Source organism: Canis lupus, chromosome 34, assembly GCF_048164855.1.
Source record: "Canis lupus baileyi chromosome 34, mCanLup2.hap1, whole genome shotgun sequence".
In the NCBI taxonomy this organism is placed as follows: Eukaryota; Metazoa; Chordata; class Mammalia; order Carnivora; family Canidae; genus Canis; species Canis lupus.
This window is the reverse complement of record NC_132871.1, coordinates 25,074,282-25,094,545: the sequence shown is the minus strand read 5'-3', so window position 1 is coordinate 25,094,545 and position 20,264 is coordinate 25,074,282. Positions and strand designations below refer to the sequence as shown.

The following is a 20,264-nucleotide window of genomic DNA, read 5'->3' as shown; positions in this document are numbered from 1 at the left end:
CCAATCCTCCTGCAACCTTGGCTAAATAGCTTACCTTCTTGACCTCCTTCTTGTCTGGAAAAGCTTGCCTGATGGGAATTCAGGCAAGCTTTAAAAATGTTTACAAACCACTTTTGAAATAACAGGACTTATATACACGTGGGAAATAGCTGCTGTGTAAGGGTGCAGGATATTGTCACCCGTTGAAGGCACATAAAACGCTGTAGGTACCTGGGTTCCAGTTCAGATAGTTGAGTGGTGTCCTATCCGACCACTGCCAGCCAGCATTTTCATCCAGCTGATTCAGACCCATCCACATTTCCACTGCTTCACTGCCCAAGTGCTCTGAAATGAAGAGAAATACAGGGTTGTCAACCCGTGGAAGCAAACAACCCCCTCCCCACAGTGTTACACTTCTTTCTAGTTTTGTTATTCCTGAAGGATGCAGTCATAAATGAACTCCAGTCAATGACAAAAGGTTTTAAGTGCTGCTAAACCCCACTCTGATGCTTCAGAGTAACAAAGTCAGCTTCTGCCGACTTGAGAAACACAGCAGTCTCCTAAAGGCTCACTAACAGCAATTCTTTAGCTGTGAAGTCTTCATCTCAGCATCCAGAAGTGCTACCCCTCAGTGATCATCAATCCTTTCAAGACTGCATATTTGTAAATTTGAGACCATCTGATCTGTGTGAGCTCATGCTCACACATTTAGATGGGGGAGGAGGAAGTGTCCAGAAGTCCACTCCAGAAAGTGCCCCTCTGTCTTCCTTCTCTTGCTATGTGTGCCTGGTGCCATGGTAGCCTTAGCTTGAAAACTAAACTCCAGGTTGCTGAGGCCACCATAGGCTCCAAGCAAATGTAGAACAAGAAGAAGTGATGTTAAATCCGTATAATGTGTATATGTGTGTGCACATAAAATTTTCTGCACTCAAATATTTTTGAAGTATTTCACAGTTAAATAATTGAACAATGGGAAGAAGCTTTTCTTTAGGGATCTGGCAAGGAAGAGAAAAGCAGGGAAGTATTATTGGTGAATGGAGGCAAGTCCTCAAATTTAAGAAGGTATGCTAAATAAAGCAAGCAAGGAGGGGGCTGTCCGGTATGAGAGCCAGTAAGAGTTGTCTGATCAAGAGGAGAAGCATAATCCAAAGGACCAGAGTACCCAGAGGGATCGATAGCAGGCTGGAGCCAGGCTATGTTGCTTCTTTCGACCTGGGTTGGGAGAAAGCTTTCTAGCAGGCTGCCTCCACAGCCCCTGCTCCAAACCCCTAGGTCACAGCTCCTCACATTTTAATTTAGCCCGGTTTTAAAAATAGATGCTATGTATAAACATTTGTATTGTCACGCTTATATTGAAAAATCGTAGAGTTAGGGGAAATTTTTCTTTGATTTTTCTTTTGTTACATGAATTTTTAAAAATTATTCTAGCATAAAGGAAATACAAGAAATAAAAATGAAAAATAAAAGTCAACTCAAAATGTAGAAGGCCAACCAGAGAGAAGTATGTCATGGAAATTAAGGGATGGATATTTTTCCGATTGGATAAAAAGTCTTACACTGTTGTTTAAAGGATGCTTTTTAAGTATTTAAAATAGGGATTTTTATTAATATTGAGGGCAAAATGCAACCTTCTAAACTAAAATGTTAAGAATGTCTCTGGATTTGGAGATTATGGCTCCCCAAAGAGAGAATGAGTTCACCAAAACTGATCATATACAATGCCGAAAAGAAAGCCACGATAATTTCAAAAGAATCTGCACAGTGTATATTATGGTCTACTGTTATATTTCAATTATTTTGATTAAAAAAAATAAAAGCACTGCCTTTAAAATCCCCCCAAATTATTATGAATAAAAATTTAAAAACTGTGTCAGAAACATAGTGAAAGTGACTAATTTGGGGACACTTTCGAATATTGTTATTTAGTCTTTTAATCTACAAAAGGGAGCATTTTCCTTTTCCTCTTATGGTTCATCTGCTTCAGAACCCAATATATTTTGAGCTAGATGCAGGGGCCCTGCCCAATACCCAAGCCCTGACAGTCAAGGCTTATAGATGGGGTGACTATCCCAGTTTGCCAAGAAAACTGACAGTTTATGCTGGTAGTCTCAGAATACTTACTAATTGCACCCTCTTTTACTCTCAAAAGAGTCTCAGTTTGAATGATTGGTTGTATGATCCCCAGATTATAAAGATCATGTATTCCCATAACAAGCCTGGGGCATCCCCTGCGATTGAGCATGTCAGTACAATAGTGGAAAACTGGAAGAACCTACCCCACTTAGGAAAGAAAAAAGGGGCTTTATAATTTCGAGACCACAGAAATCCCTAAACAAAAACAGCAAACCGTTCACAGGTCCCACCCTTGCAAGCTCCTGTGGCATTTATACCAAATCTCTTCCTGATGTCAATTTGATTACTCTCTTCACTAATACTATCTGATTAAATCATATTACAGTTATTGTGATGACAGGAGGTGGCAGGGAAGATGGATTGACAAGATAGAGAAATTTTCACATTTCATATTAGAGCAAGTGCCTAGCGATATTTTCAAATAACCTAATTAAAATACTTAAATAGTAATTATTCTTAGAATTATTTTGAACAACACACATAAAAATCACTGGGTAATTTATAATTTGTGTTTAAGGTCACAAAAACACCTATTTAGGTTTACAGCTAAATTGGCTCACAATTCTGTAATAATAAACTCAAACCTCAATTCTTTTGGATATTTCTTGACATTTGTGACAGCTTAGATAATTCCTTATATCATAATTAATGTTCACCAGCGATTAGCAAGAAACTAGACTATTCTCATCATTAAAAAATACCTTGGTCAGAACAGGGTTCTGCCTTTATGAATAGACTTCTGTTTCCCTAAACAATCCCGAAGTCTAACTGTAGAATTTTGGTATTTAAATCAAAGTCTTTGACAGATCTTATTTCTTTCATCGTTATTCAAGTTTGTTGAGGAAGTCCAAACCTTATTAGAAATCCTGACAGTCAAGATAGATAACAATTATAATTCATACATGGTATGCAAAATTTTCTGTAAAAACCATTACAGGCTAATAATGGTACTGGAAATTGGTGTTTTCCTGCAGTAGGACTCACTCAAATCAGGTTTGATCATAATTTCCTACTTTTGCATGTCTCTGGGGAAAGGGGCAAACCTGCACTGTTCAAGCATTTGTTATATTCATTCTGGAGGTATTAATGATTTTAAAAAGCTTTAAAATGTGCTTTCTCTTCCACTTAGTGAACTTAGTTCCACAGACTTATAGAGAAATAATTGGGGGTCTATGCCCAAAGGTAAGTGCAGGAATAATTAATAATAGCAGCAAATAAATAGAAACAAAATAAATAATTTTATCTATCTATCACTATCTAATTGTGGGAGGTTAAATACATATATTATTCCTAACCTATAATACTATGTCATCATTAAAAATTATGATGCAGACATGGATACGTGTTCATCATATGCTGGTACATGAAGAAGTAAGCATATTATCAAACCATGTGCATAGTTGTTAAATGGTTAACACACAATGAGTGTTTGTTATGTGTGCCAGGCACTTTTGTAAGGCTTCATCTGCATCATGACATGTAATCCACACGGCCAACAAGTAGCACTGTTATTATTTCCATTTGATAGGAGAGAATTTGAGGCCCAGACAGGTTAGGTCACCCATATAGGTAGCTCTGCTGCAAAGTAGAGGCAGGAGTTAAACTCAAGCTGGTGGTTCTGTGGCCCCTGCTCCTGGCCATTCATGCATTTCTTCAAAAACTATTTTCCATACAAACTATATGCAAGCCGTTACATGTTTTCCCCCCAGAAAAACATGGTTATCTCCGGATTATGGAATTATGGGATATTTTTCTTTCTGTATACTTGAAATTTAAAAAATTATTCTAGAATAAACATGTACTACATGTGCAATATTATTAGAAAAAAAGCATCAGAAACTTTTAATTAGTGACTAACTTGGGCAGCTGGGGTGGCTCAGCGGTTTAGCGCCGCCTTCTGCCCAGGGCCTGATCCTGGAGTACTGGGATCGAGTCCCCCGTCGGGCTCCCTGCATGGAGCCTGCTTCTCCCTCTGCCTGTGTCTCTGCCTCACTCTCTCTCTCTGTCTCTCATGAATGGATAAATAAAAAAAAGAAAAAGAAAAAGAGTGACTTTGTGATACTTTCAAATGTTTCTAAAATTTTTTTTAAAAGCTGTGTGTACCCAACTACAAACACATTTAATCCACAGGGAGAAGTGAGAGGAGAGTTTAGGTGATGGGTAAACACAAGACTTAGCCCATTAGCACAACTATTTTGACATATTATTGTCTTGTCCTGTTAGTTAGCAAGTGTGTGCTTTTGCTTTTCCAACCAAATTTTAAGTTCTTTGTCATCCAAGAGAAGTCCTTTGTATTTGTGCATATTGACTGATAGGTGAGATTTTGTTTAATTAACAAGTAACTTATTTATTCATTAATGGAAGCTGAATAGCTACGATCTCCAGCAGAGCAGGAATTTGTTTTTTTATTTTATTTTGTTTTATTTTTATTTTTTATTTTTTTTAGGAATTTTTATTTAAGTTTGTAAGTCTCCCAGATCCACCTGCTAGAGCTGCAAATTGTTCTGGGTCCCTTGCTGGGGCCTCAACTTCCTTTCTCCAAGGGAGAGAAAATAAGGAAGATGCCCGCATGCCAGATGGAATGGCCTAGGAGACAGGTCACAATTTTGGGCATGAATTGGCATACTAATAAAAGAAAACATTTTCTAAGGGACTTTTTTTCTTAAGATTTTATTTATTTATTCATTAGAGACAGAAAGAGAGGCAGAGACACAGGCAGAGGGAGAAGCAGGCTGCATGCAGGGAGCCCGACGTGGGATGAGCCACCCAGGTGCCCCGGGGCTTTTTTTTTTTTTTCAGAATATATTTTTGCATACCTGAACATAATTGTTAAGTCATTTTAATTGCATTAAGATCAATGTGCGTCATCCACCTACTTACTCCTTATGAAATTTTCTTCGTTCTCATCCGCAATACTGAGTAAAGCTCCTCCTTGCATCTGGCATGAAGAATGTGCCTCACTCCAGGAAAGAGAGGAAAGCAGGTTGAATTGGTAGCAAATGTGTGAATTGAGATCCTTCTCCCAGACAGCATCACAACCCACCTCTGTGGACGCTGAAAATAAAGTCCATTAAAACATTAATTATAATCTTATTTTATCTATACAACACTGCATTTCTAAAATGAATTTGAGTGGAATGATTCCAACTTCAACCTCTAAAACTTCAATGCCTTATTGATTCTTGATTAGGTCTTTATCATGAAATATGCATTGTTATCCCACTGGCACTTTTTAGTTCAACTCTTTCAAGATATAAAGGAAATTCAAGAAATTATTAATAAAGAAGATGTGATCCTTTCTGGGAAACTAAGAGAAAGCAGTCTTAAAAGAATGAAATAGAAAGGAAATATTTGGGAAAACAACATCTGAGTTCCCTAAAAAGTAGTCATTTAGAACTATATACTGAAAGCTGTGTGAATTTAAATATTTATTTGAGACACATGCAAATGTTGTTTCAAAAAGTCTTTTCCCCACAAATACCAAAATGCTAGGTGGAATAAAAGGGATACAATTGAAATATGAGTCTATAATGAACACAGGTTTTTAAATAAACACTGAGAACAGGAACACTGATACTCAGTTTAAGATAAGGTTCTTTCAACCCAAAGGAAGAGAATCAAAATGTACTTTTTGTACATTTTGTACAAATACTTACACAAGTACTATGTACTTATAAAACATTACATAGTATGCTTAAAAGTAAATTTTATGAAGTATGAAAAGTGTAACTGAAATTTGAAGTTTATTGAAATAACAGAAACGAAAGACTTAGTTTGGGTAATTTTGCTAAATTTTAAATCAAACTCCAAGGTGAACTAAGCAGCACAGTAATTACCCGAGATCATATTCAGCCAAAGAATTTCGGAATGGAGAAAACATGAAACATGCTGCATCATGAGTGTAGCTGATGGACAGGCAACTTGCTAAAATCTAGAACGGTATTTCCCAAAGTGGGATCCACAGAGTAGTGTATTTCCACGAGCTCTCCAAGAGGAGCTGGGACATAATGCATAAATAACCTCCTCTGGTAAATGCAAAATGTACAATAGCATAGTAAAGGCTCTGAGAAGGTCTGTAGTAAAGAAGCAGCACAATTTTAATTTGGTTATACTTCAGACTTATTTGACAACAAAATGTTTCCTTCCCCATAATACTTAGATGGTTCCCTTGGGAAGGTAGAAAGTTTGTTTTCATGTCTGATCACAATGTGCTTTCCCCAGAACCAAGTTAGTTAACTAGAAATTATTAAACCAAATATAAATCTAAAGTTGTCTATATAGCTTTCTGACTGATCTATGTATACATAGAAGGATCCAAGATTGGAGGAGGGCAGAAGACAAAGCTATCACCAAGTAAAACTGAAGGAAAGGAAAATAAAGAAAGGAGGAATATTTCAGTGATCATCTTGCCCTGGTATCTGAAATTTCCCCATGGAGAATGAATCTTTAGAGATTGTCTTCAGTTAAAATGCTAGGCCATCCTTGAGATGGACAGAACAGTAAGTGTGAACAGACATCCGCTCAGCTCTGTTCATGTGGCGTGACAGTTGAGGCCATGAGACAAGGGGCAGGAGGTGTTTGCAATTCCAGTGTGCATAAAAAGCATTTAGCCAGCTTGTAAAGAAAATGCAGATTCCTTGGTCTTAGTCCTAGAGATTCTGCATTCGTAGGTCTAGGGTAGGATTCAGGAACCTGCATTTTAAATATATTCCTGGGGCAGCCCGGGTGGCTCAGAGGTTTAGCGCTGCCTTCGGCCCAGGGCGTGATCCTGGAGACCTGGGATCGAGTCCCACATCAGGCTCCCTGCATAGAGCCTGCTTCTCCCTCTGCCTGTGTCTCTGCCTCTGTGTGTGTGTGTCTCTCATGAATAAATAAATAAAATCTTTAAAATAAAATAAATAAACATATTCCTGATTCTAATACAGGTGGTTCACAAAACGAACCCATGGAAAACACTGGCTTGGAAGAAAAAATTAAAGCACTTCCCAAGGAGTGCAGGTCTGAGTAGCCCTTTACTATTAGAAGGTAGTAGGATGTCAGCGGGAGAGATGTAGGTAGAAAATCTCAAGAGGGGAAATTGGGGGAGGATGACAGGAAGAGAGATCTGGGAATAGAGTAACTGCCTCTCATCTCCTGCTATAAGGAAAGATCCGATAATAAATCCTTCAGCCCACAGCCATATCATGATAAGAAAAGGTCTGGAGGACGCTTCAATTGCTCTCATTCCCATTTTTGCCAAAAGTTGGTCCTGCTCTTTCAATAGGACATAGATTGAGCTGTGTAAATACAGCTTTTTGCAGTAACCTGCCTGAATTCTGTGCTTTAAACAGTTGAGAGGAGAGGCTTGCCGGTGATCCTGTCTCTGTTGCAAATCACACAGCCCATTTTTGTTAGATTTTGTTTTGGATTATCTCCGCCAATTCCTCTGTTTTTAAAAAGATTTTATTTATTTATCTGAGGGAGAGAGCCACGCATTGAATGGGGGTGGAGGAGAAGCAGACTCTCCGCTGAACAGGGGGTCAGATTCAGGGCTACATCCCAGGATCCCGAGATCATGACCTGAGCTGAAGGCAGCCGATTAACTGACTGAGCCACCCAGGCGCTGCTGTGTCAATTCTTTTTTTTTTTTTTCTAAGATTTTATTTATTTATTCATGAGCGACAGAGAGAGAGAGGCAGAGACACAGGCAGAGGGAGAAGGAGGCTCCATGCAGGGAGTCCGACATGGGACTCGATCCCAGGTCTCCAGGATCACACCCCGGGCTGCAGGCGGTGCTAAACCGCTAGCCACCAGGGCTGCCCTGTGTCAGTTCTTAATGTCAATTCTTAATGTTAATCGAAAGGAAACTTTCAGTCAAACGTTTGCTGCAGGTGCCTATATTCTTCTAACAATTAAGTTCATTTGTCATTTTTGGTTTTAACTAAAATGGAAGAATTTGTACTTCTACTTCTGCAGTAAGATAGAAGTCTCTCTTCTCTAGATGGGCTGCATGCCACTCTATGGATCTTATTTGAAGGTTTTATGGTAACAAATGGGATGAAAGTGCCACTCTGGGCCTGGGCATGGTCGTGTGCTGTCCTGATCTCCCTTCAGGATCAAAGGCCTTAAATAAGGCCTTCTCTAGCTGCCAGCAGACACATCTCATTGTTAAACGTTCTTCAAGGATTGCCTTCACTGAAAAGTCTCTTTGCCCAATATCACTCTCCCTTCCCAAAGGCAGCCTGCAAATCATGATTAATCAGTGCAGGGCTATCGATCCCTCCTTGCACCTCAACTAGGGGTAATTCCAGTATGAGAACTTCTCATACAGTCAGTCTAGGGATCTCCAGGCCTGCATCACCATCCTGCACAATGCCACTTTATCCCCTTCCTCTCCACGTGTTTTGATCCTGAGAGCACACCCCCAAGAGAGCTATGTGTTCATCTCTGCCACAGAGACTGCTTCCCAGGAGCCTGCTTGGCACAGGCTCCCATCTTGGCCTGGGGCATATGCATTTAATATTCTTAGTTCTCTTGCTTCTTCATACATAGTCTCTCTTCCCAAGCCACTGAAAATGTGAGATTGAAGGCTGGCGTCTCAGGTGCATTTAATTATTCCTGAAAAATTCTACTCTAAGGACTAGAATCATATTGTTCTATTTCTTTGCATCTGTGGTTGTCTTTATATTGTTGCTCCTGTAGCAACAAATAAATTGTGAGCTCCTTAAGGGAAGCAACTGTGTCCTATATATCTTTGTATTGCCAACTGTTTGATGAAAGATTACCCAAATCTTTTGCATGATGTTTTAAATAGGTGATTTTTCCCCCTCCCTAAATATATCTCTTTTAATGCACTGAGATTTATTCATGTCAACACTGATTTTATTATGGATTTTGCTGGGATGCAGCCATGCCTCCTCCTCTTTTAACATGGCTGGTTTTTCTTCTCTAGGGATACAGATTTGCCATTGTCCCACATCAACTTTAAAAAAATTTTGAATTCTTAAAAAAAATGAATTCTCATATGGTTAAAGCAAGTCCAAGCTACAAGGTTATTATTTTTCTCTCTCTCTGGCCTCTTATATACTCATCACAGTTATTGGATCTCTGCTCCCTGCAAACTGCTGTGTTGGTAAATCTCATGTAAAAAGAATATCAAGCCAAGTCAGGACTTCTTGCTTTATATTCTTAATGCCTTACACACTTCTTGGGTAGCCCTGATAACAACTGAAATTAAATGATGTATTAATTTTTCTTGTTCATTCTCTGTTTTTCCTGATAAAATATAAATATCAGGAAAGCAGGTACCATGTTCCATCTCTTTCATGCTATTCCCCAAGCTTACCTATCAGCATTTATAGATAATTGGGTAGAGAAGAATATACTATCAAAGGAAACTGAGAAGTGGTGGCCACAAAAGAAAGAGAAAAACTAGTAGATATGGGTCCTAGAAGCCCAAGAAAAGTGATGGTTTCCATTTTGTTGCATGTTGCTAAGTCTTTAAGTAAGTTAAGTGCTGAGTCCATAAATGAGCATGGAGTGCTGTTTAAACAAAGGAACCCAATCATCTGCCTTCTCTGTGCCTGCTCCCAACAGATGAGCACAGAAAAGTCATTCTGATCAGTTGATTATCAACCATCCTGAATACTTTCTGGAAACATTACTAGTTTTCTCTAGTAAGCTTGCTCTCCAACAGCCACAATGCTCATTTCATACCATTCCCATTGTCCAAACTTCTTACTCCTTCTTCCCTCTCCTCAGAGAGAAAGTCCACAGCCTCTGGACCAGTTTCTCCTCCCCGTCATCTAATGAGTCAAACTTTTTGGGCCTGCACCATCCTCTCCCTCTTCTCTTCTATAAAGAAATTGTCCTTACATCTATGAAAGTCCAGTCTGTCCATTTATGATCTGGATCCTACTTCCTTTTGTCTTCTGAAAAGCAGTATAACCAATTGCTTTTACTTTCCTGCGTCTTCAGCCTCTCTCTGTTAGATTATTTCTACATGCATTCAAAGATGACCTAGCATCTCTCTTATTCTTAAAAAATAAGAAACAAAAATACTTCCTCCCTTGGAATCCCTGTTCAAGCCATTGCCTTTTCTCTACCCTCGTTAGTCAAATACTTTTACACACATACTGTCTTCAATTCCTCATCTCCCATTTACTGTTTCAAAAATAACAGTATTATTGAGATATACATAACATGACATGTAACTCACCCATTTAAAGTATATAATTCAATGATTTCTAGTATATCCAAAGAATTGTGCAATTGTCACCACAATCAGGTTTAGAATATTTTCATTACCCAGTACCCATTAGCAGTAATTCTCCATTGCCCCGTCAGTCCCCATCTCCACCCTCAGTCGAAGGCAACCACTAATCTAGTTTCCATCTTTATGGGTTTGCTTATTCTGAGCATTTCATATGAATGGAATTCTACAATATGTGGTCTTTTGTGACTTGCTTCTTTCACTTAGCATAATATTTCTAAGAGTTGTCTATGTTGTAGCATGTACGAGCACTTCCTTTCTTTTTAATGCCCAATAATACCCCACTGCATGGCTATACTGCATGTTATTTATGCTTTTATCAGTTCATAGACATTTAGGTTGTTTCTATTTTTTGGCTTTGTTATTATCTTTTTGGTTGTAGCCATCCTGCTGGTTGTAAAGTGGCATCTCATTGTGTTTTTTGTTTGAATTTCCCTGATGGCTAATGATACTGAGCATCTTCTCATGTGCTTATTGGCCACTTGTAAATCCTCTTTGGAGAAATGTCTGTTCAGACACTTTATCCATTTTTAATTGAGTTGTCTTTTTATTATTGAATTCTAAGAATTCTTTACATATTCTAGAAATAAGGTCTCTTATTAGATATATGAGTTCCAAATATTTTCTTCCATTCCATGGGTTTTCTTTTCACTTTCATGATAGTGTCCAGTGAAGCACAAAAGTTTTTAACTTTGATGAAGTCCAATTTATCTATTTTTTCTTTTGTTGCTTGCATTTTGGTGTCACATCTAAGACTGCATTGCCGTAGTCAAGGCCATATACATTCCCTAAAAGTTTTATAGTCTTCTTTTCCATTTAAGTCTTTGATCTATTTTAAGCTAATTATTTTTTTATGAAGTGAGAGATAGGAGTTCAATTTCATTCTTTTTAATGTGGACATCCGGTTTCCCTTACCCTTTGTTCAAAGGCTATTCTTTCCCCATTAAATTGTCTTGGCTTCCTTGTCCAAAGTCAATTAACCATAAATAAAGATTCACAATTTTATCCAATTTCTTTAAGTTTATTTTTTGGTAATATCTTCACCCAACGTGGGGTTCAAACTCACAACCCTGAGATCAAGAGTTGCGTGCTCTTCTCACTGAGCCACACAGGTGCCCCTATTCAATTTTGACAGGACCACATTGTCTTGATTACTGTAACTTTGCATAAGTTTTGAAGTTGGGAAGTGTAAATCCTCCAACTTTATCCTTTTTCATGATGATTTTGGCTGTCTTGTGCCCTTTGAATTTCCATATGAATTTTAGTACAAGCCTGTCACTTTTTGTAAAGGAGCCAGCTAGAATTTTGATAGAGATTGCAGTAATAGTGCCATCTTAGCCATATTAAGTCTTTTTGGTCCCACGAACATGGAATGTCTTTACATTTATTAGGTCTTCTTTAACTTCCTGCAATTATATTTTGTAGTTTTAAGGATGTAAGTTTTTCACTTCTTTTGTTAAATATTTTCTGAAGTATTTTATTCTTTTAGATGCTACTATAAATGGAATTGTTTTCATAATTTAATTTCTAGATTGTTCATTGCAACTATACTGAAATACAACTTATTTTTGTATATTGATCTTGCATGCTGTGAATGTGTTTCTTAGTTGTAATAGTTTTTTTAGTGGATTCTTTAGAATTTTATGAGTACGAGATCATGTCATGTGCAAACAGAGAGAGTTGTACTTCCTCTTTCCAATCTGGATGCCTTTTATTTCATTTTCTTGCCTACTTTCCCTGATTAGAATCTCCAGTACAATGTTGAATAGAGGTGGTAAGAGTGGATATTCTCATCTTATTCCTGATCATAGAGGGGAAGCATCTAGTCTTTCACCATTATTTATGTTGGTTGTGAACATCTTTTTCATAGATGCTCCCATCAGGTTGAGGAAATTCCCTTCTCTTCCTGGTTTTTGAGTGTTGTTGTTGTTGTTGTTTTTAATCACATGAAGGGAGGTTAAATTCTGTCAAATATTTTTTCTGCATTTATTGAGATAATCATATGGGGTCCTTTATCTTATTGAGATGGGTATTATATTAATTGGCTTTCAGATTTCAAAACACTTTTGCATTCTTGAGAAACGTTCCAGTGGATTATGGTGTACAATTCTTTTTATATGTTGTTGTATTCTGTTTCCCAGGATTTTGTTGAGGATTTTTGCATCTATATTCATGAGAGATAGTAGTGTGTAGTTTTCTTTACTTGTAATGTCTTTGTTTAGTTTCAGTATCAAGGTAATATTGTCCTCACAGAATGAATTGGGAAGTGTTTCTTTCTCTTCTATTTTTTCCATTTGCCCTTTAACCCACTCAATCTAGCAACTAGAGTATATCTTGGTAAGGCCATCAATGACCTCCATGTTGCCAAGTCTAGCGAACACTTAAGTTTCAGATCTTGTCACATCTAGCCCATCAGCAGCATTTGGCAAGTTGAGCTTCCTGTCTTGGCTGATGTACTCTCTTTTCTTGCCTTTACATGCCCGGCTATCTTCTACCTCTTTGGCTGCCTGTTCTCAGTCTCCTTTGCTGGTTCATTCTTCTCTGTTCAAATTAAATGTTGAGATCTTAAGACTTGGCCCCGAGTCCCCTTTCTTTCTATTCTACACATACACATATCTATCCCATTCCTATAAATCCCTTAACTACAACTCTCAAATATATAGAGATCTTTATGTCTAACTGCCTGGTCCACATCTCACATGATTGACTGATATATAACATGTTCCAGTCTGAATGCTTGATTTTCTTTTCCAAATCTGTATCTCCATTAACTTAGCTATGCATATCAGAAACCTGGGGTCTTAATTAACACCTCATTTTCTCCCTTATCCTTTATGTTTGTCCTTACCACCGAGTAGTCCACCTCCTGGTTAAAAATCTACATGTGATTTTTCAGGCCTGACCATAGGCTATCACAAGGCTTTACCTGGTAGACCTCATTATCAGACTTGGTTTACAGCCAGTGCACTGAAGTCTCATAAGGGAGTTTCAGTCAAAGACTCAGGCACATCATATTCTTCACATTCTTAGCTCTGGCTCCTTCATTTCTAAGCCTCTTTTTCTGAGGCCTTGGGATGACATCCTCTTCAGGTACCTGCACTGAGGTTGGGGGATGGAGGAGGGGGAACCTTGAAGACATTTTTATCCACTCTCAGTGCCCAGTCCTTTTCTACTCCTAACTTTTCCCCCTCCCCTTATCCTTGGCCCCAAAGTCCACAAAACTGAGGAGGCTTTTATTTAGGCCTCCCTTGATAGTCCCGTGCTGATCTTTGTGACCTTTGAACAGTGTGCCATTCCATAAGGAAAAATTGAACAAGTGGAGTTGGTGCTTCCCCCCATTTTAGGCTCTTGCTTATATCTCACAGTAAGTGATTGAAAGCTTAGCTTTTTCATTTTAGTCTTGTTGCTTTAATCAGCTACTCAGACACCTGACAGCTCAGCTTCTCTCCAGCTCAACTGTGTTGCTTAGAACCACATCTTATTTAGTCTAATTCCAGTTTGGATCTTCAATACACCCATTCTCCAACCCACTTTCTGCTACCTGACCCAAGTCATCACTATCCTTGATTCAACTATGCTGGGGCCTTATAAATGGTCTTTAGGATTTCCTTTTTGCTCCCCTTCAAGCCATTTGCCATAAAGGAGTTAGAGTGATCCTTAAAAAATTTTTAAAATCATTATCATATCACTGCTTAAGATCCCTCTATAGCTTCCATTTATAGTTAGAATTAGGTAAATCTTTACCTGTAGGACACCTTGAATTATCATGCTTCTGAATGAGTTGGCCTCTGCCAACCTTTCCAAGAGTAGCTTGCTCTTCTCTCCCTCCCTCATCGTCTTTCCTAGATAGCAGTAACCTCTTTCCCTCCTCAAAGCCTCAGACATTTGGAGAGTGGCATGCTGGGGGTGAAGGTGGGGAAGCAGTTACCTTGGGTAGGTGAGAGTATTTAATCATGGACATTGTTTAGATCTCTCAGTGCATGTGCATGGTGAGTCAAAAGTAGATTGACCTGTAGTTGGTTTTATTATTATTTTTTAATTCTATTCAAACAATATATTCCCTTTACCACCTGTACATCTAGTAGTGCTGACCATTCCCATAGTCTTCCCTTCCACTTGCCTCGTTGTACTCTGCTTTACCATGCACTTCTAGGTAGATACTTCATCCTCTCACTTTCCATCTTAATAACTATTATTCATTTCTTGGACTAGAGATTTAAACACAACTTAGAAAAAAGCCTTCCTTGACTTACAAATTTAAGTTAAATTTCTTGCTGATAACACTGGTTTTGGTTTTGTTTATAAATAGCACTTACCAAAAGTTATATATTAACTTAGGTATTATACTTGAATGTGAATTTCATTATGACAGGCACTATGACTTTTATCTTTCACTTTCATGATTATATTCCCAGCAAGTTTGGCACATAGTAGGTGTTCGATACAGATGTATGGGAATGAGTGAATGAAATGGAGATCAAGCATGCATTGTCAAAGAAGTCAAGGAGAGATAGTGGACTGAGTAATGAAAGTCAGATGAAGAAGTATAGATATTTCTTTTGAAAAGTCTGTCTATGGTGGGGTAAAAGGTATGGGTGTTTTCAAGAAGCAGGAGAAGTGGGGATGAAGGTGTTATATTATTTTTAAGGTTTATTTTAAGACTTGAGCAGGTTTCTCTTACACTGTTGGTGGGAATGCAAACAGGTTCAGCCACTCTGGACAACAGTATGGAGGTTCCTCAAAAAGTTAAAAATAGAACTACCCTATGATTCAGCAATCGCACTACTAGGTATTTATCCAAGGGATACAAAAATACTGATTCAAAGATGCTCATGCACCACAATATTTATAGCAACACTATCAACAATAAACAAATTATGGATGTCCATCGATTGTTCAATGAGTAAAGATGTGATATATATATATATATACATATATATACACAATATATATATGTATATATATATAATGGAATATTACTAATCCATCAAAAAGAATAAAATCTTGCCTTTTGCAAAGATATAGATGGAGCTAGAATGTATTATGCTAAGCAAAATAAGGTAGCCAAAGACAAATACCACATGATTTCACTCGTTTGGAATTTAAGAAACAAAACAGATGAACATAGGGGAAGGGAAAAAAGAGAGAGGGAATCAAACCATAAGAGACTCTTAACTACAGAGAACAAATTGAGAATTGGTGGAGGGAGGTGCATGGGGGATAGGCTAAATGGGTGATAAGTTTTAAGGAAGGCACTTGTGATGAGCAGTGTGTGTTATACAGAAGTGGTGAATCACTAAATTGTACACCTGAAACCAATTTTACCATATGATAACTAACTAGAATTTAAATAAAAACATACAACTAAACAAAAAGACTAAGCAGGTTTAACTGCTAACGGAGAAGGATCCAGTAGAGCGGTGGGCATTGAAATCATCTAGAAGACTTGTTAAAACAGATTGCAGGACTGCACTTCTAGAATTTCTGATATAGTCATTTGGGGGTGTTGCTGATAATTTGCATTTCTAACAAGCTTTCAGAGAATGCTGATGCTGCTGGAATGGGGATCACACTTTGAGAAACACTGAGAAACAGGTTGGAGAAAGTTGAATGGGAAGCTCTGGAGTCCAAGCAGGAATATCTGTCCTAGGGAGAAGGAGGAACACTATCGTGTAGGATGCAAGAAAAAGATGAACGCAGACCTATGTAGGCTTAAAGGTTAGGGAACAGAAATTGTCAAAACTTCTCCTCTGATGGATCCTGTTTTCATTATAAGTAAGAACTGATGAGAACTAATGAGAATCAGGAAGGAGAATGAGGGGTAGGGTAAGAAGAAGAGGAAGTTAAGGAGGTTGGTATGGTCCTTATAACGAGCAAGAGAGCATCATGACAAGAGAAATAACAGCATTGCAACCAGTGTTGGAGACGTCGGTGAGGTTCACAGTCATACATCTATGTTGATACCAATCTGCTCCGTTACACCATTGAAGTTACTGATAAAAGAAATCGTATCAGCTGAATAAGGTTCAAGGACAATCAGACAATTCCAGCGGTTTATATCTTAAAATCTCTAACTAAACATGACTGTCCAGCTGTGTAAGTAAGACACACAGTTTAGAGGGACTAGCTAGGCAACTAGAGTTGCCTCTAAACAAATCCAGAGAAATTCCTATATATCTCCTTGTTCCTGAAGCTCTAAAGTGACAGGTGCTTTATTTTACCCCTCACTGCCAGTGTGTTATATTTGTAGTAGTACTAAACTTAAGTTTTGCTCACTTATAATCAACTTTTTTTAAAAGGAAGCATCATTTTATAGTGAGATACTAAAAATCTCCATTAAGAAAGATGAGATACAGAGGTACAAATCCTTACCTTATTCCACTCACTCCTTTCTGTCCTATCCACTTGTTGCTACCATGGAAAAGCTATCAGCTTGCTCAGATTTCAGGCTCTGACACATCATTTTGAGTTGTGTTGCTCACTAGGAACCAAAACCAAACAAGAAAGCAAGAAAACTGGAACCATAAGTCAGCACTGTACAAATAGTGCTGGTTGTGGTAAAGGTCAGGAGAATTGGAATCTAGCAGGCTGACAAGCAGAAGAAGCTTCTGAACTACAGGAAGACTGGGGAGGGGGGGTGAAAAGCCCCAAACACCACTATACCCAGGCTTCCACCTGGGAAACCATAATTGAATACAAGAGACAGAGGATGGTAACAGGGTTCTTCACAGAACCTCAGAGAGAATACTGTGGTTTAAAAAAGAAGTCCCTACAAATACCCACCATTTTCTTTGATGTGGATGGAACTGGAGGGTATTATGCTGAGTGAAATAAATCAATCGGAGAAACACAATTATCATATGGTTTCACTCATATGTGGAATATAAAAAATAGTGAAAGGGACTATAAATGAAAGGAGATAAAGTGAGTAGGGAAAAATTGGAGAGGAAGACAAACCATGAGAGACTCCTAACTTTGGGAAACGAACAAAGGGTAGCAGAAGGGGAGGTGGGCAGGGGGCTGGGGTGACTGGGTGACGGGCACTGAGTGGGGCGCGCTTGATGGGATGAGCACTGGGTGTTATACTATATGTTGGCAAATTGAATTTAAATTTAAAAAAATGTCCCTAGGATTAGGGCCATGTGAAATACATGTTAATGTTATTGATATTGGTTTATTTTTATTTTTTTATTTTTAGAGGTTTTATTTACTTGAGAGAAAGAGAGAGTGCACACATGCACACATGAGTAGTGGGGAGGGGATAAACAGACTCCCTGCTGAGCAGGGAGCGGACTGGGGCTCAATCCTAGGACCCTGAGATCATGACCTGAGTAGATGCTTAACTAAATGAGCCACCCAGACGCCCCTATTTATTTATTTGAGAGAGAGAGAGAGAGAGAGAGAGAGAAGGAGAGCACAAGTGCAAGAGTAGGGGAGGGACAGAGACAGAGCAGAAGTGAGGGAGGGAGGGAGGGGCAGAGTGAGAGGGAGAGAGAGAGAATCCCAAGAAGCCTCTGTGCTGAGCATGGAGCCCAACATGGGCATACTCCCATGACCCCAAGACCATGACCTGAGCCTAAATCAAGAGTCCCATGCTCAACCGACTGAACCTCAGTGCCCCTACTTATTTTAAATAATAACATGTGTGACAGCTGGAAATGGAAAGGGAAGACAATGTAAATAATATGGCATCTGATTCAAGAATCTAAGGAGCATAGGGATTACAAACACAGACACCTACATACAGGAATTCGGATTCAGACAGAGAAGGCTAATGACTAAACAGTTATTAAACAATGAAAGACTTTCACGCTGGCTGATGAATAGCTGCCATCCTGAGCTTCTTGAGTGCCCCTTGCTGTCTCAGTCTCTCTCTCTTTTTAAAAAGATTTTATTTATTTGAGAGAGAGAGAGAGGGAGAGAGAGAGCACGCACAAATGGGAGGGAGAGACAGAGGGAGAGGGAGAAGCAGACCCATTGCTGAGCAGAGAGCCTAACTGAGGCTCCTGCGATCATGACCTGACCTGAAGGTAGATGCTTAACCAACTGAGCCATCCAGCTGCTCCGGCCCCAGTCTCTCCTACATTTCTTCCTTCATCACATCTCCTCACACTCCCAAAGCTGAGGGGTTAAAACTAGCACTGAGCCTTCAGGATTCTTTTTTTTTTTTTTTTTTTTTTTCTGCCTTCAGGATTCTTAATCTCTATGTTAAAGTCTCCACTTGGACTGGTCAATAGTCCCTATCATACTAGTTGTTAAGTGTCTTAATATCACTGCTGTATATAGATGTATGTTGCACAGAATTATCTGCATACTGTGAATTGTCTGATGAAGAATTATCTGCAACAGGATCATTTGGGTTACTTGTCAAAAATGCAGATGCTTGGGTCCCACACAATGGACCCACTGCATCTCTGAGAGAAGAGCCAGGATATGTATTTGTAACTATTTTCCAGGTGATTCTAGAATATCATATCAAATATAATCTGTATTTTCTAGCATCGAGCAAATCTGTCTGTATTACATCTAGAGGCCAAGTTCTTTGAAGGGAGGGTCCTAATCCTAACACTCTTGGTATTCACCACTATACTAGCTCAGTATAATGATCTACGAGCTTTGATAATGATACACATTGATGGTGATGGCAATGGCTAATCTTGGTGAGTGCTTACGATGTACTAAAAGTACATGTGCCTTAGAGGCATCATCAAATGGGATCTCAGTAATCCAAAAAGGTACTATTATTATCTCCATTTTATGGCAAAGAAACTGAGACTCAAGATCTCATTGTTGAAGGGAAACAGACTCTAATCTTGGTCTGTCTGACTTCAAAGCCTGTATTCTCTCTGATTTGCTTAAGTCATCCTAGTTCTTAGATTAGAGAACAATTCTAAAGATAACCTATAAACCACATTCTTTGAAATTCATCTCTTCAATTTGCTTTTGTTTCAAACTTATTTGTATCATTTTGTCATATATGTGGAGTGGAAGTAGGCAAGAAAGAGGAGATAGTAGAAGCTATATTCTCGGACTTTCCGGGGCCAAGGTTAAGGACATTGAATACAGAAAGTAGAAGATATAGTGGTGCTTGGGTGGCCAGTTAAGCATTTGATTCTTGATTTCAGCTCAGATCATGATCTCAGAGTTGTGAGATTGAGCCTTGTGCTGGGCTCCACTTTGAGCATGGAACTTGCTTAAGATTCTCTCTTTCCCTCTATCCCTCTCCCTCCTCTCTCTCTAAAAAAAGTAGAAGATATATATATATATATATATATATATATATATATATATATATAATCAATATTTTTCAATATTTAACAGCTATTGGAAAGTTTTTAGCTAAATAAAAATAAAGTCTAACTGAAAAAAGTTAGAAGATTGCAGCTGTCAGATTTTGAGGTTATAGCTAGAAATTGAGCAATAAGAAAAGGGAATCAAGATGAGAACTCACTGTTGAGAAATAATGAGGGCAACTGTAATTTGAGAAAGGTCATCAGCGGACCAGGTGATGCCTAGACTTGACAATGGGCAAGACAAGCAGTCTGGACATAGAGAAATTAAGGCAGCTTATAGGAGGGGGTGGATCGAAAGTTGGAATAAAGAATGAGTTTTATATGCATTCAGGTTTGTTTTGACGTATTTTGCCCGGAAGCTGGGATTAATGAGCACACAGAGTGTTATAATTTCATTCTGGTTAAAGCATACTTATGCACTGAGCTTAATGAAGAATGGCTAATTAACATCTTTTGAACATAAGAGGGAAAAAAGAATATACATCAGAATTGTCTTTTCAAGGCAAAACAAACACAAAATCAAAATCTGGATAAACAGAATCAGGGGACTTATTCAGACTTCAATATGTCAATCCTGGTGCTTTTCTTTAGATACAGATAACTTTCTA

General features: G+C 38.5%; 1 protein-coding gene across 1 annotated transcript in view; it reads right to left on the bottom strand.

The window, feature by feature from the left end:
• The window catches only part of PLA2R1 (phospholipase A2 receptor 1), a 115,673-nt gene that overhangs the window by 74,359 nt on the left and 21,050 nt on the right, over positions 1–20,264 (bottom strand). Inside the window, exons 4-5 of the mRNA XM_072811510.1 lie at positions 4,993–5,166; positions 211–324 (exon numbers count right to left, since the gene is read on the bottom strand). Coding sequence (XP_072667611.1) covers positions 211–324; positions 4,993–5,166 — 288 coding nt within the window. The remainder of the gene's footprint in view (positions 1–210; positions 325–4,992; positions 5,167–20,264) is intronic.